The sequence below is a fragment of the Protopterus annectens genome, chromosome 8.part0, assembly GCF_019279795.1.
Source record: "Protopterus annectens isolate FY-2018-M chromosome 8.part0, PAN1.0, whole genome shotgun sequence".
NCBI classification, from domain to species: Eukaryota; Metazoa; Chordata; order Ceratodontiformes; family Protopteridae; genus Protopterus; species Protopterus annectens.
The window spans coordinates 564,441,136-564,457,231 of record NC_056741.1 but is presented as its reverse complement, the minus strand read 5'-3'; the positions used below and the strand labels follow the sequence as shown (position 1 = coordinate 564,457,231).

Sequence of the window (16,096 nt, the reverse complement as noted above, 5' to 3'; positions counted from 1 at the left end):
GAATCCAAGGAAGAATGAAGCAGGTACTGGTTCAGAATTTTTTTTTTGTGGTGGTGGCCCCTTCCTCAGCTTGGCGTCTCTCAAAGAGAGTCATGGGACTGGGGGAGCCATAGAGAAAGAAGCTCCTCACAACCATGTCCATCTCACAGACAATGACCTTTGGAATGTCAGTCTCCACTTTCAGAACCACAGAAGAAGAAAGACTACATTATCCCTAGTTCTACAACGGGGGGGGGGGTTGCACTCACTTCAGCATACAAGGCACTAAGCTTGAAACATGAAAGAGATGGAGCTCAGGCAACACTGCCCGAATGTCCACAGAAATGCCTGTAGGCCTATGCAGACTCCAGGAATGTCATTAGCCTGTTAAGAGAAGACTCCAGAATTAGTGAAGACAAAGCTGCCAAACAGCTACCTTATGCCTGACATCTGTGCCAATACCATGAGCTTTAGTAGAAGGGCCAATGAGAGTTTCTATGCACTAACCAACAAATTCTGCATGACCCGGGCATATGAGAAAGCAGGGGGGCAGGTATGCTCTAAGACTGTAGAGTCAGTAGGGGCATCCCAGAATACATCCCTTCAAAAATGGATGAAGGGACTGTACCTTTGATCACTGACACAGGATTGGGGGAAAGAGAGCGAGCTCAACAACTTTTATGTCGAAGGGAAGCCAAAGACTCACAAAATGAAAAGGGGGGGGGCATAGCAACAGAAGAATACGAATGATGTCTCACATTCAACTCTTGACTTGTCACACTGCTCTGGTAATGACCCAGGGACCCAAGGCCTTTGCTGGCAGCTCCTTGCTCTGAGTACCTGGTTGGGATCATAGGTAGTACCCTCCTGCTGACCCCTGATCTGAGTACACTCCACAGCAGACATCACAACAGAGTTCAGGTAGACCTCCAGGTTTTCCCTCACCTATGGCATGTGGTCGGATGGAAGTACCTACACATAAGGCAATGCTGTGTGTTATACTCCTCATCCAAACAGCAGAAAGAATGCCACTGTGGATCCTGTTCTGGGATTTGGTGTCTGAATCAACACAAGAACATTTTACTACTTCAGGCACTGAAATTAGGAACTTCTCCATGGAAAACATTAGGGCTGAAATCTGAACTATATAGCTAACAAAAATAACTTGCTATCAATGCAGAGGCTGGATATGGTTGCCTAGCTTGACATCCCCAGCTCTCCAACTGTGGGGAAGACAGAATGTTCAGAAATGAGTCAAGACTGACATAACAGAAACTTCCATCAGCTGCCTTTTTTCCATTAACAAAAAAAAAAAAAAAAAAAAAAAAAAAGAGACAAATGACAGAGAATCCTTCCTTACTGATAACAGATATTCACCTAGGTAAAAATAGGAAAAACTTTGGCAGGTTGTTAGACTGAATAAAGTTTGTCTCAGTGGCCATCTTAGGAATAAAGGAAAGATCAGTACACAATGTCACACCATCCTTATGGAAGACAAGGTATGGGTTTTGTTGTGTGTATCAGGCCATATCTCAGGAATCCTTTTTGCAGAAGTAATGGCAACCAGACAAAAGTCACCAAGAGAGGTAATTCAAATCAGCCTTGACAAACAGGCTCAAAAGGAGCTGATGGATGGTCTTTTAATTTGGGGCAGCACCCATTACGAAGCTACAAAGCCTTGTTGGTGCTTTCTGCAGCTTTAATTACCTTACTGCTGTTGGCCATGTTGGTTTTAATATGGAATCTTCTGCATTCTTAAAAACTTATGCAGAGAAGACCATAACTTAACAGCCAGAGTTTTGCCCTCACTCTCCATATCTTCTAGTTTCTCCTTAACTCTGGAATCAAAAAGAGCTGATCACTGAAGGGCATATTAGAATTCTCAGCTTAATCCGTGAAGAGCTGCCAACTTTGTAAGCAAAGCATTATACTGGTACCTGCTGCCCTAGCTGCACCACTGCTGAACTGCATGTAAGAAATGGTGAACTTTGAAACACAGGATGCAACTGCCATCTTTGACAGAGCTTATTCTCAAGTTCACTATATGGCAACTATTCCAATGACTAGCTCTCTCACTGGCCAGATTCTGCTGGAAACACAGCACAAGTCAAATAGTTTACTTATATCACTGTAAAAGTACAGAACATGTAAACACATTTCTCAATTTTGTTCATCACCCTGGATTCTTTATTGGGATGATGGGTACTGCAATGTAAAAGCTTTTTTTTTTTTTTTTTTTTTTTTTTTAAATGGACCACATCAGCAAGGATGATGCCAGACTTTGGAGAGACTACTAAGCAAACCCAATCCTTTGGGAACTACAGAATATGATCTGCTCTCCTCAGCAAAAACTGGGGGTTTCTCAAAGGATCTTCTCAGATTATGTGGAGTCAACCCCTTCTTCCACATTGTTTCTAGTTATTCCCCAATGCACACTTGTTTTTCTCTATATCTGGGCTGGAGGGCAACAGCAAGAAGCCAAGGTGCCTTGTCTTGCACTTATGTTTCTTACTTGACCATGGAAAGGAAGATTCCATGGACAGGAAGGGTGCCTTAACATGTCCAGGTAAATCTAGTTAACCCCTTTCAGGCCCTCTCTGCCCAGCTGTTAAGAATGATAAGTGGCCAAAGGAACAGACAAGAAAATGTCTTTTGATTTAAGCCAGTGGCCAAACAGGACAAGACACCATGGGTATGGGAAACTATCATTATCAACATCCAGTGATAGAATCATACCTCAGGGAGATTTCAACCCCAAAGACTATGGCCCAGAAACTAACTACAGCCAACACATAGAGATCTATGAATGTCAACACTTGAAGGTTCATTATTGGTCTCACTGGAATTGACGCTGAATAGAGGATGAAGAAGAAAAAAAAAACCCAAAGATGACACAATTCTGTCTGCCCTGATACCAAAGGAGTGAAGAACAACAAAATAGTTGCTGAATCTTCAAAACGGCCTTCACCATATTCTCTTAGTCAATATCCACAGTGGCTCTTTAAGGACTTAACAGAACCACTGGACGACGACTTGAAAGGACAAATTTTTACAATCCTAAGTCAGAAATAGATTAACTACTTTCTGGTCTAAGAACTCTAACTGGTCAAAACTGAAAAGTAAAATGTACCATAGTGACTGGCACCTTAGAAACACCACAGAAATGGGTATCAGCAGAAGATGAGGAATCCTTAGCTCTACGTTTCCATGGCGGATAATCAGAAGACTACCTGGAATGTTTTTTTCATTCCTATGCTTTTTTCTGTCTTTTTCATATTCCCTGTCTTCATCGCTGTATCTAACAGAATCATGAGGTTTGAACTTTGTCCTTTCCCCAAGATGTGCTGACCAAGAGTATATGCCCACAACAAAGTCCCTCTGTGAGTAGATACACAGCTATCCTTTAAACAGAAACATGCATTAATTTTGCATTATCTCTGATGGTTTGGGATTTAAAGGAATCAAAGTTAATATTTTTCATTCTTGTTCTTCCTGCAAAACAAACAACAAACTGCCTATTTTGGGTAGGAATTTTGTGGAAAAACTTGGTATACTTTTTAGAGAGAAAACTGTTCATAAACTAAAACAGTAGAGAGCATAAATGCTGAACAGAAACAAGACAATAAGAACCTATTAATAACAGAAATAAATACTAATTAATTTATGAGAACCAGAAGCAACAAATTCACAAGCCTGATGCTCTGACTCGGCAAAATCAGAGAAAAGACACAGTCAAATTAACAGATGCAAACTATTACTTTAGAAATACCATTTAAGACTGCACATCAACAAAAAGAGGGTGTAAAGGACCAGGGGAAAAATGTCAAGGAACATGGAAAACACCTTAAACAATATCCGAGAAAGGGTTTTTAGTTACTAGTAAAAATTTAGCAAAGGCACCAAGGTATTATGAGCAAATAGAGTGCCAATGAGGTAAAGCAGGAGTCTGAGCATCAGGTTAGAGATCATCAGCCCTGATGAGGAAGGCAGAGTATAGGTAAAGAAAAAAGAGATAGGGTGTGCTAACTGAAATGCTATCTTTGGTAGAGTTTTCAGTACAATGTAGAACACAGGATGCTGCTAAAAAGGCATAACTATTAAGGAATACAAACTACTGCATACTAACTATATCAGAGAAGGTTAGACAAGATTTGGAAAATAAAGGCAAATTACAAAAGGACAATGGGAAAAAGTCTGTAAAACCTCCAAACATACAACAAAGTCAAAAAGGGTAAGACTGCAGCATGGAAATACCCGTGTAGCTATTTTATAGCCAAAGTAAACTTTAAAGGATTTTTCCAAAGGCAGACAGTAAATGTTGGAGATGGGATAGGGAAGACAGATGAAACTGGAAGCATATTTTTGAGAGTATAATAAGTTGCTAAATTAAAAAAAAAAAAAAAAAAACTGGAGAGTACTTTGACAAAAAGGGTAGTAACCAAAGGAAGTAATTTTATTGACCTGGGACATAGTATCTGAATTGCCTAGGCATGGTAAGGCCTTACCAAAGTTAAAAGCTATAGGTGAAGGGAGGGAAGAACAATTAGAAGACAATGGAAATTAAAATCTAAACTAATTGTAACTGAAACATTAAATGCTGTTAAAAGGACAAGAAGAGGGATCTTAAGTGAAAACAGCAAATTTCAAAGAAATAAATGGAAATCATGGGAAAAATACCCGCACTACAATTCCCAGACAGAGGAGACAGGTTTACAGGAAGAAAGGAACAGAGTAATATAATGTTGGAGTATATGAAAACGGTTAAAAAGAATGTGCATATTGTATGATGGTGACAGTAATGGAATCTATTATTAAGGTTTTCTTTTCATGTTATAACTTAAAATTTCACAATTTAATAAAGAAATAAATAAACACCTAAGAACCTATAAAGAAAGACTTCAAAAAATTAAATATGGCACATACACACACATCATTGACGTTCGCAGCTACAAAACCAAGGATCTCAAACTCACAGAACACCTCACCTAACGAATCCTGCAAAGACTTTTCATTCATTCAGTCTCTAATTACCTGCTTTATCATCTTCAGGGGTGCAGGATCGGCTATACACAGTATACTGCCATTCTGATAATGATACAGCAGATAACTAAAGAATGAATGGTAATTTGAACTCCTAAGTGAGGCATCACGCTATTTATTAAAATGACCTCAACCCCCCACCACCACACACACACACACACACACACACACACACACACACACACACACAAAGGGCATGGCTAGCCAATCTATGTCACATTAATATGTCAGGTAAGTACTTAAGGGATTAGATGTTCCAAGTGACTGATCTCACTATTTAACTATTTCTAACTATAACTAGAGATGTTAACAGAAGCAGACGGTCCAATCTTCAAATACATTTCTTCTCTTGCAGGCAGTTTTATTTTTATACTGATGAGGCACCAAATACAGCTCTGGGTCATGGTAACAGTACATAATGCCAATAGCAGTTGTCAGTTGACCAATTTTTTTTCAATTTACTGACTTCTCACAGTGATCAGGGTGTAAGAAGCCATCAAGTTGGAATGGAGTACCATGGTCATGGTTTCTTTTGCTTTCTTCACAATCACATATTGGAGGTAATCACCAAAAGCAGCAAGGAAGGGGGTGAAGCAAAGGACAGTTACACAGATGACTGACAGCAACAAGTTGCCACACATTATCATTGTTACTTTCTAAAACAACTATTTTTTTTTCCCTGAAAGTGAAGCTTACCAGTGTTTTGAAATTTGCATTGGGAAGACAAAAGAAAACCCATTACCAGGGATTATTAATGGTACTGTCTTGGTTTACCAGGCCTAATGCAACTTTCTAATCAGGGATGCTGATCTATATTTAATTTAAGAAAACAATTTAATTTGGCTCTCTAATGCAATTCTGAGATTCGTATGTGAGAGACCTCAAACTACAGAAAAAAAGTCTAAAAATACAATAGAGCACTGAATGTAGACAAGGCCACTACACACCCCAATGTAGGGGGTGTTGCCCCACCCCCACTCCTGAACATATATTTACCAACAATGAGATCACCATATCTCACAGAAAAGTAAATATTTTGAGAAACTGCAATCAAGGACTTAGTATATGTCCAAGTAATCATTTTCAGTAATTCAGTCTGTATTCTGGGTCTCATACTAATGTCTTTTAATAAATCAGTCACCAATTTTATTTTTACACGATAATAATTTCTGGAACTATATCCTTTTTTCTACATGCATAACACTAAAGGAATGGCTAACAATTTTGAAATTTAACTCTTCTTATTTAAATATTCTGTTATAACATACAGAACCAAGAAGTACTTTTCTGGACTTTATCCTGGAATTACATACATAAATGTTAATTACACTTACTAACCTGATACCATTATAATCATTTACATGGATAGCATAAAAGTAGCTCAAGCAGAAACCAAAGCCAATATTTATAGCAAAACCACCAATGCCTCAGTTAAATTCCAAATGTTTAATAAAAAACAAAATGCAAACTTTCGCACCATACCAGTTAGATACAGATATATACACACACACACACACACACACACACACACACACACAGTATATACAGATACAATATAAATCTATATTGATATCCATCTATATATTACAGGTGGTATCCCACAATTCATCCGTAATCCATTGCAGAATGAAGGTTAAACTGCAAGACACCATTTCCCATACAAATGTATGGAAAATGGTTTAATTCTTTCCCAGCCCAAAAAAAAAAAAAAAAAATGTAGCTCACCATGTTTTGAGGTGTAGAACATCTCTTAAATGGAGGAGAGGATGGGGAGGAGGGATACAGGAGGAATGGAGGACTAGTATATTCTTGAAACCATGGCTCACATCCATCCTCGACCCCTTTTCCCATTAGCTCACAGGTCACATATAAATTTATTTGATGTTAAATCCGTCTAAGAATGCAGACTAACATGTTTCCTGTCCAGCTAAAATGCACGCTGATTGTTTTGATAATTTATAACTTAAAACATCTTACAACAGTTTGTTTATTTCTTTTGGGGCTGTGGATAGCAATCTCAATCTTTCAGGTGAGTTGGCATCTTACACTTGTGTCCATTCTCTCTGCCCAGCCCCACAAGTGTCTATGTCAAAAACTGAACACAAGTCACCATAGTTACACTGAGTCCATTTAGTCTTTAGTTGTTGGAAGAGGACTCTTCGTTATCCTGTCCTGCCTGTTCCCTCTGTTTTTTTTTTTTTTTTTTTTTGGTAGGTACACATGAAAACAAAATTTGTCCAGGGTGACTTGTCTCTCCCTCTTTTTCAGGACAGTCTTGAAGTGCTGCATAATTGCATTGTTAAACAAGTCTGCCATCCTGTTGACGTGACCTGTGTTGGGCTGTCACTCCAAGACAGTAGCTTGCATTTTCTCACAGTTGCATAAATGTTCTTTCATGCAAGCTCTTGGTATAGATTCTTTTCCACTGCTGTCCTCAACTTCAGAAAAAGTTTCCCTCTCGTTTTCTTTCAACTGCTCATTGTACGGTGCTGCAAGTTCCTCTACTGTAAGCTGTTTGTCGTGGTCTTGTAGCAGTTCCTCCACATCCACCTTATCCACCTCCCCTAGGTCTAGGTGCTCCGATGTGGAAACTATGTGTTGCATCAGTTGCATCACTTCAGCTGCTTGAAGTCTCCACTAGCGTTTGCTGCCAGGAGTGAGAGCCTAGCTTTCATGGGCTTGTGATCTGGAATCCTAGCTTCTTCTTGGGTTATTTAAATCCTACTTGGCAATCTCTTCCAGAAAAGCCCCATTTCATCACAATTAAAAATCTGTTCTGGCAGATAGCCTTCTCTCTCTATCAATTCTTCAGATTTCCTGAGAAATTTCTGTGCACTTTTTTGTCAGCACTAGCTGCCTCCCCTTGTCTCAGAACACTGTGGATGCCACTTAAAATCTGTGGAACCATACCCTACTTGCTTTAAATTCTTATGTTTGCCGAGAGCACTTTCTGGAGTATTTTTTGTAGGACTTCAGGGTCTATATTAGTTCGCCGAAGTCTAACATCAGTGAACACCCATTCAGCGACCTCCAACAAAAATTGCGTCAACGATTCACTGACTTTACCAATGGAACTATGCCCTTTTCTCCACTATAGTGTGATCTTGGAGTTTTATATGTCTGGGCTATGGGATACAGTTGCAAGACGGAAGCTTTTTTCTTACACAGAAAAACATCCAGGCCCGGCTAAAATTTGCAAAACAATACATCAAGTCGCCCAAAGGCATGTGGGAAAATGTGTTATAGTCTAATGAGACCAAGGCTGAACCTTTTGGCCACAATTTCAAAAGGTACGTTTGGCGGTTAGAAAAAAACAGGAAGCAGTACTGCATTGTGGCAGGTAGAGGGAGGTGCTCGAGCTGTTGAAGAGAGCTATCTGCCAAGTTGAAGTGTGGGAGTGGTGAATTCCATTATTAAAACTGACAGACTAGTAGCAAAAAACCTTGTGTTTTTCCATTGTACATTCTAAATTTAGTATTTTCCAGTATTAAAAATGGATATAAAAATTATATTTGTTGATGACACTACAATGGAAACGCAGTGTTCCTGAAGCTATAACTCAGCTAACATTTTTGATGCTTAAAGTAAAATAATCAGAAGTGTCACGGGACCATCAGCCGAGTGCACTAGTCTACATATGGCCCTTGTGGTCATTTCTGTTTGAGACTCACTACCTCACAGAGGATTTCAGTTAGGAAGGATGAATAGGCAGTCAAATGGAGACTTTCTGATCTCCAACAAGTTCCCAATCTTACAATTATGTTTGTTCTTCTTTCGGCTTTTCCCGGTTAGGGGTCGCCACAGCGGAACTCCGGTCCGCTAATTATTGGCAGGAGATTTTTACGGTGCCAGCTCGATGCCCAACCTTCAACGAAGGCATGCCCTACGCATGTCTTTCGAACGCCACTCTACCATGAGGAGGACAGAAAGACTCCACACAGAAGGCGCTCCAGCCAAGAATCGAATGGGAGAACCTCTTGCTGTGAGCAATCTTACAATTATAATCCACACAAAAAAGCCAGTATAACTATGCTTAGCAAATTAAACATAAATAAAATGTCACTGTTATTTAGTATGTTACTACGAATCACAAAAAAAAAAAAAAAAAAAAAAAAATCAAATTGCGTACCTGGCACCTTGGTGTAGAAAGAAAGCAAAGACCAGGTTTTGAATAGCAGCAAAGCACTGCAGGAACTGGGCAGGAAAGGATGGGACTGAGTATTCAATGCCAGCTCACTCTTTGTTGGTAAAAAGGGGAGTAGCCCTGCCCACTGCATTAATGACTCCTACAGATGTCACCCGTCTCACTGAATGGATGACAGTTGTAGGAGTGCAGGTATACTGCCCTCAATAGGACCAAGAGTGTGCATACTTCAAGGAGGTGCATCACTCTGCTGGGAGACCTGACATGTGGTAGCACACCTGCACCTCCCTGGTAACAGCATTTATGTAGCATATAGGCTACCAGGAGAGGGATTAGGACAGTCTACAGGATATGCAGACTATGCCACTCCCTAGTGCCTGACATTCATCTCCATGGGGAGAAAATGCCTAACAAGGCTCACTAACATAACAACAAATGGTCAAAATTCTCATGTCTCATGGATGAGAGAAAGTGTCACATAGACGAGCAGGAAGGAGGAGCCACTTAGCCACAGACCCACAAAACTAAAGACAAAAAGACTGTACAGCTAACAAAACAAAGTCAGCACACTAGTAGTCAAAGAGGTTCCAGTCAAAGCAGTTTTGGTTTGTGCTCTCATTTATTAATTACGACAAAATTCTGACCTTTACAAAAAGCTAAATTCCTCCCACTCACAAACATTCTGCAATATCCTAAGGGCCAATTACTTTGAGCATGTGTTAAAATAAAATATACATCTTTCTTAAACCTACCTGCTTGCCAGTAAAGCCCTGACAAATGACCTTAGTGTCCTTTGTAATATACAGATTTTGCCGTGTAGCTGCATAAGAGCAATGCCTTACTCCATTCTGTTGTACTGAAATGAAAAAGAATGAAAACTGATGAACATGTACAGGTCAATTTCCTGCCAATCTTCTTTCTTTTAGAATCATCTTATTCAATTATATACTCCTACAGTCACAGCATGAAGAAATAAAATAACCGCAGCAGTTCAAAGATGCACTGGCAAGATGATTTATAATGCACAATTTTTGTTTAATGGGCAAGACACACCAGGTAACTTGCAATTTTACAGATGTGACCAATGGATGGAGCTTGCATGAAAAAACTCTGAAATTTGCTGCAACACATAATACAAGGCATAGATGCATATATTATATGTATATATATCTATATATATATCTATATATATATCTATATATATCTATATATATATATATATATATATATATATATATATATCTATATATATATATATATATATATATATATATATATATATATATATATATATATATATATAAACTCCAGACAAGGTTCCATACAGACAGAGGCCTACAGATCGGATAACCAAAAGGCAGAAGTTACGGCCATCAAAAGGCAGAAGTTACGGCCATCAAAAACAACATCTTTCGACAGATGAAATTCAGAACAACCAAATCAAGTCAATGAATGAGGAAGGTGGATAACCTTTTCAATTACGCACTTCAAAGTCCCAAGGTAAAAAGCAACTCTTGAAAAGAAGGTACAGAACTCTTAAGGAACTGCCTGATAATACTGCCCTGGGCCACAAGTTCCACCTTAAAAAGGTTGTAGTACTCAAAAACTGCTGAAGCATGTACTTTTGACAGTACAACAATTTATTTTTAAGTTAAAGACTTCTGCCAGTTAACCAACGGAAGTACAGGGTGTCTTTCTACACAGATGGATAATCTACCCCCTTACAGGACTTCACAGGATGATCTGGCAGAAATACAGGGACTAGTGCAGCAGCTAAAATGACAGGCCAAAAATATTCCTCTACTGTACGGGATAAAAACACACAAACCACCACCATGAAACCAAACACTTCTCAAACACTGAAAGTTATTTTAGAATTACTTCTGGCCTTTCGTTTCTGAATTTTGCCAGCAGGCACAAAATAAGGAGGAAAATCTTGTGAGATTCTAACAGAGACAAACGTGGAGAATCAGCTTCCCACAAGCAGTCCTGCAGGATGCTTGCAATCTGCATCTACACAAAAGCCACTTAGGTTACAGCAGGTAGTATTGAGAAAGGCAAAACTGCCTCACATTAGTCATCCTCCTCTTCCTTGAAAGAGAACTGGAGTGGAATGGACTACAAGAAAAGAAGGTAACAGTGAGTGAACAATACAAACTCTCAATGGTGGCCACTGCGCAATTAATATTTTGTGGGAATATCAAACCATACAGGAAAGCCTGACAAACAAAGCCTTCCGAAGGGGAGATTCATAATATAGCAATAACCCACACCTAGGTGTGGGTAATGCTGGATTTACCCACGGTTGGTGTGGTTTGGTCACGAGGCGGCCAGTGGCCAAACAAAGCCAACCGTGGGTAAATCAGTATTACACCCAGAAGTGGGTTATTGCTATTATACAATGATATTATTTAAGAAAAAAAATAATTACTTTTCTTAAATAATGGCATTATATAATACCTTCTTGCTGCCCTTCCGCACCTGTCTGGTATTCTGCGGCAGTTCTGATGTACTGCGCATGCATACGCCTACGCAGTACATCAGAGCTGTGGGCAAAAGCAATGGAGAAAGCAAGATCTCTGTTGCTTTTTACAAACTGTCTCACTATGTTAAAGGAGTTTAACATAGCAAGACAGCTTTAAAAAAAGCAGCGGAGAATCTCCTTTGCTTTTTTTAAAGCTATCTCGCTATGTTAAACTCGTTTAACATAGCGAGACAGTGTGAAGCAATGGAGATCTTGCGTTCTCCTTTGCTGTTAAAAGAGAGTTATAGTAATGGAAAAAGTCCGGGCGACTGGACCTTTTCCATTACTATAACTCTGATTTACAACGTGCACGGTGACCAATCAGCGTGCACGTTTTTGAATATTAAAATCAGGAGTCATTGTATAATGGCCTATATGAAACACACCATCCAACAAAAACAAGTCTGCTACCTATCAAAGGCATTGTCACAGTCAAAATTATAACAAGCTCAGTGAAAACCCACTGTGCCTGTTGTCACAACAATCTTTTCTAGAACTGGTAGCTCTTTAAGCTTTGTCACAGCATGACCCATAACAGAGGACTGGGACAGTTGATGAAGATATTAAGTAATCCAACCACCCTATCAAAATCGTTTATTCTGTATATTTGCTGACAACTACGCTGAAAACATTTTTAGCAAATGCTTGGGGAAAAAACGCTCCACATATTACTTGTAACTACAAGAGCAAAGATAAAACATTGCATAAAAACAGACTGATGAACTACAGACTGAACCTTACTACTGGCATAGAAGAATAAATGTCCTGACTACAACTTGTGTACTTGGCAATGAGGCACGAAGGAGGGGCATTCGTTCCCTAATGTGCCAGGCATCCCTCTAATAGAAGCTCTAAAGGCTGGAGCTTGGAGACAGGATGATAGACTGGAGCGCAGGAGGGCAGAGAAGCATGACCTCTCCACACCCACACAGCCACTCCCCAGTGGCCACCCAACCTAATATTACTCTCGGCACAGTGGGGTGCGAGTTAGGGATTATAAAAAGACAGACTGCAAGCAGGGATGATGTTGCAGGTGCCACTCTGCTCCTTTCCTAGCGCACCACTCTCCACTACTGCTTTCCTCTCTGCCAGTGACCCCAAAACTAGGGATAGTACTAGGGATGGTAACTGGAGCAGAAAAGTGACTCCAGACACTTGATGGTCTGCGCAGCTATATGGACCATAAATAAAATGAACTACAGAGTACAAAAGCAGTGTACATAGTGTATTGCAGCATATGCAGTATAGGACAACTAGCAGCAAAGTCCAGTTCTAGCAGTACAAACAACAGGTGGTCCAGACATACAGAAAAGTAATGATTCAAACCAAGAAAAAGAAGCGAAAGCATCAAGTATTACCAACTTCAGCTGACAGTTTATAAAAAGACTGTAAACACACACCTACTTTTTGAATACTGTCCTTAAACTTATAATGATTCTTAATTATTTTATGGTACAAAATTCCTTAAGTTTGTAAGATAAATACTGAATAAGCCATCAACGAATGAGTCACAACCACAAGCATTCAGGACAAATTAAGAGTTTGCAAACTAAAAATCAGGTGTAGATGTGCCATTAATGGTCAATGAAGCCATACTAGCAATGTTCAGCATTTGACAGCAAAGGACACGCAATTCTAAAGTAATAAGGAAGTTTGATCCATTACACTGATTTTAATATGAAACACAAAAGTTTTCCCTCAGCTGTTCAAAACTTGCATATTTTAGGAAGTAAACGTGGGGTCATGGACCAATGAAACAAACTCAAATAATTTGATTTCAATTGGAAACACTTGAAATACTTTTCTTGTTAAATAACTTTTAAACAAATGCACCTGACAGATTTACAAGTACAGCACCTTACTACGAAATAAAAACTTTATCATCAAGCAAGTAACATCTAAATTTGACAAAATCAAACACTTAACAGTAATGATACCAATACAAAATAGAAAACAACAGAACTTGTATGTAACAAGTATAAACATAATAATTATAATAAAGAAACTATTTCAGAACAGAACGTTTACTCCTAACAAAGTTTATGTTCCCTTCATTCATTATATGGCAAGTTTAACATAGTTGTAAGAGAGTTCTGAAATTAACTAACAGTTGGTGATAAAATAATAAAAGTGACAAGATTAACTCAACTAAGGGTCCTTCACAAAAGGTATTGTTTACAACAACATTAACCTTGTTGATTACTGGAATTCTTTAAAAAAAAAAAAAAAAAAAAAAAAAGAATACAAGAACGATCTAGAACTCAAACTTCTAACATTTTTCATGAAGTACAAACATATGAAAACAATTTATCAAGTTAAGCAAAATGCACTAAATTAACAGTTAAGCAAAAGGCACTAAATTAACTTACAACATAAAAATGACATAGAAATTCTGCTTATAAAGGAATCCAAACCCAGATACAGTCTAGGAAAGAAATGGGGACAAAGATGGAAAACATAAGGCTAGACAGCAGACAAAAACACAACACACACAACCCACATTACATATTCACAAATTAACATGATCTCTTACTACCACAGACTGTGACAATTCAATATATGGTTAAGCGTTTATCCCTACAAACAAAATTAGTATTTGATCACCGCTAGTAAAACAGCTAAATTATGTCAAAGACTTACCAAGCTGCAAATGTTACAAAGGCCTCAGTTAACCCCCACCCTCATGCATCTCTTTTCTTGTGTTTATTTCACATTATATTGCTGCTGAAGAAATGTGCAAGTTTTGCTGAAAAGTTTGTAATTTTTTTGCTTGTATACATCCATCCTGTCACGTGTAATTCACTATCTTTGTAATCTCTCATCTTCAAAATGTAAAATTCGTCAGCCTATTGGCCCAGGTGGGGCCTGAAAAACTTCCAAAGACCAATGCAAAATCACCACACTGATAAGACCATTAGCAAGAAATAAAAGCACACAAATTTAGTACCATTCCAGCAGAATTTTATATCACAACTAAAGACACATTAACACTGCATATTTTAAAACTACTGTAATATTTCTCAATCACTAATCACCATCTAGATGGACATTTATACCCAACAAAAACATTAATAAAGTGAGCTGAGACCTTGCTGACCTTAGTAATTACTCGACAGCTATTTTACTAAACATAGACTAAAGCTTTTTTGTCACTCTGTTAAGCATTTAATTAAATCCTTTGCTCAATTTGAATTTCACAATACTAGTTTACACTAGCCATGAAAGTACATAATGCATTACAAATGTTGAACGGTCAGTCTATACCAGATAAAGCTACCAAAGATGCAGTAAAGTAATTGTTTCCTAAATGCATATACACTTTTTGATGCCATTAGTACACGTCAGCTTTGTATGAGACCTTCAAGTCCAATTCTTTAATAAACACAGACAGAATTTTATTCCATAAAACAAGCAAGGTACTATGAGCTAAACTTCTATCAGAACCAATACAGCATGCACTATACAACCAGGGTCAAAAATAATGTTCTAGTCAGTTTTATTCAAACAGTATTAATAGCCAATAAGAAAAATTCAGAAACAGAAACTGTCAAAAGAAAGTACAATTCACACATCACCTCCAAACTGAAATGGATCAGCTATGTAAAATATTTTTGTTTTAAGCAAGCACTAGTATGCAAAGCTATACAACAATTAAATTAAAAGCACAACTAAAAGAAGCTGTTATGAAAAAAAACAGATATAGACATGTATAAAAACTGTTTCATAAACAGTTTGGCCACACTTAAAACGTACATGAATAAGTAAGTGCCACACAGAGATAATTTACATTGGTGCAAGAAAAAATATCCTTAAATAAAAAAGTTAGACTAACAAAAAAAATCAAGCAATGATTTAAAAAGCTTCTTGTATAAATGATGGCAATTTATTCCAGTGAGAAGCAACTGAATTTATAAAAAAAGACTGGGACCAAGTCATTAGGATCGCTGTTGCAGTAGCCTTAACCATATTGTCAACAGTTCGCCAGCTGCCAAAGCTTCAGCGCACTTTCCATGCTCCTAGGCAGGTTTGGGTGCAAAGCCCTTCACTGCAACCCTGCAGCCAAAAAGCACTCCTCTTGTGGGCTTTTGAGGATTGATAGCCAGCACTTTCATCGCAGGGCAGATAAATTCCCTTAAAAATCTTCCACATCATCTTTAAGACAGAAACTGAACTTTTCTATGAAACTATTTATGTGATGTCATCAACTTGCAAACATTCTGGAAACCAAATCTTACTACTACTATTCAACTTTCCTCAATACAAATGTCAATTTTGCAATAAAAGAGGGAAAGCATCCCATGGATAATCCCCAAACAGTATCTTTAATGAGATAACATACTAACAGTTGGAAATTAATACACCCAAACCAAGAGAAAAATATGTCTACATCTTTTACCAAACAATTATGT

The 16,096-nt window shown here is 38.2% G+C and overlaps 1 protein-coding gene across 2 annotated transcripts in view; it reads right to left on the bottom strand.

The window, feature by feature from the left end:
• SUCLG1 (succinate-CoA ligase GDP/ADP-forming subunit alpha) overlaps positions 1 to 16,096 on the bottom strand; it is an 833,973-nt gene that overhangs the window by 770,864 nt on the left and 47,013 nt on the right. Inside the window, exon 2 of one of the 2 annotated variants that reach the window (XM_044080063.1) lies at positions 9,916 to 10,019. The exons of the other annotated variant lie outside the window; for it this stretch is intronic. Within the exon in view, the coding sequence (XP_043935998.1) occupies positions 9,916 to 10,019 (104 nt within the window). The remainder of the gene's footprint in view (positions 1 to 9,915; positions 10,020 to 16,096) is intronic. 2 annotated transcript variants of the gene reach the window in all.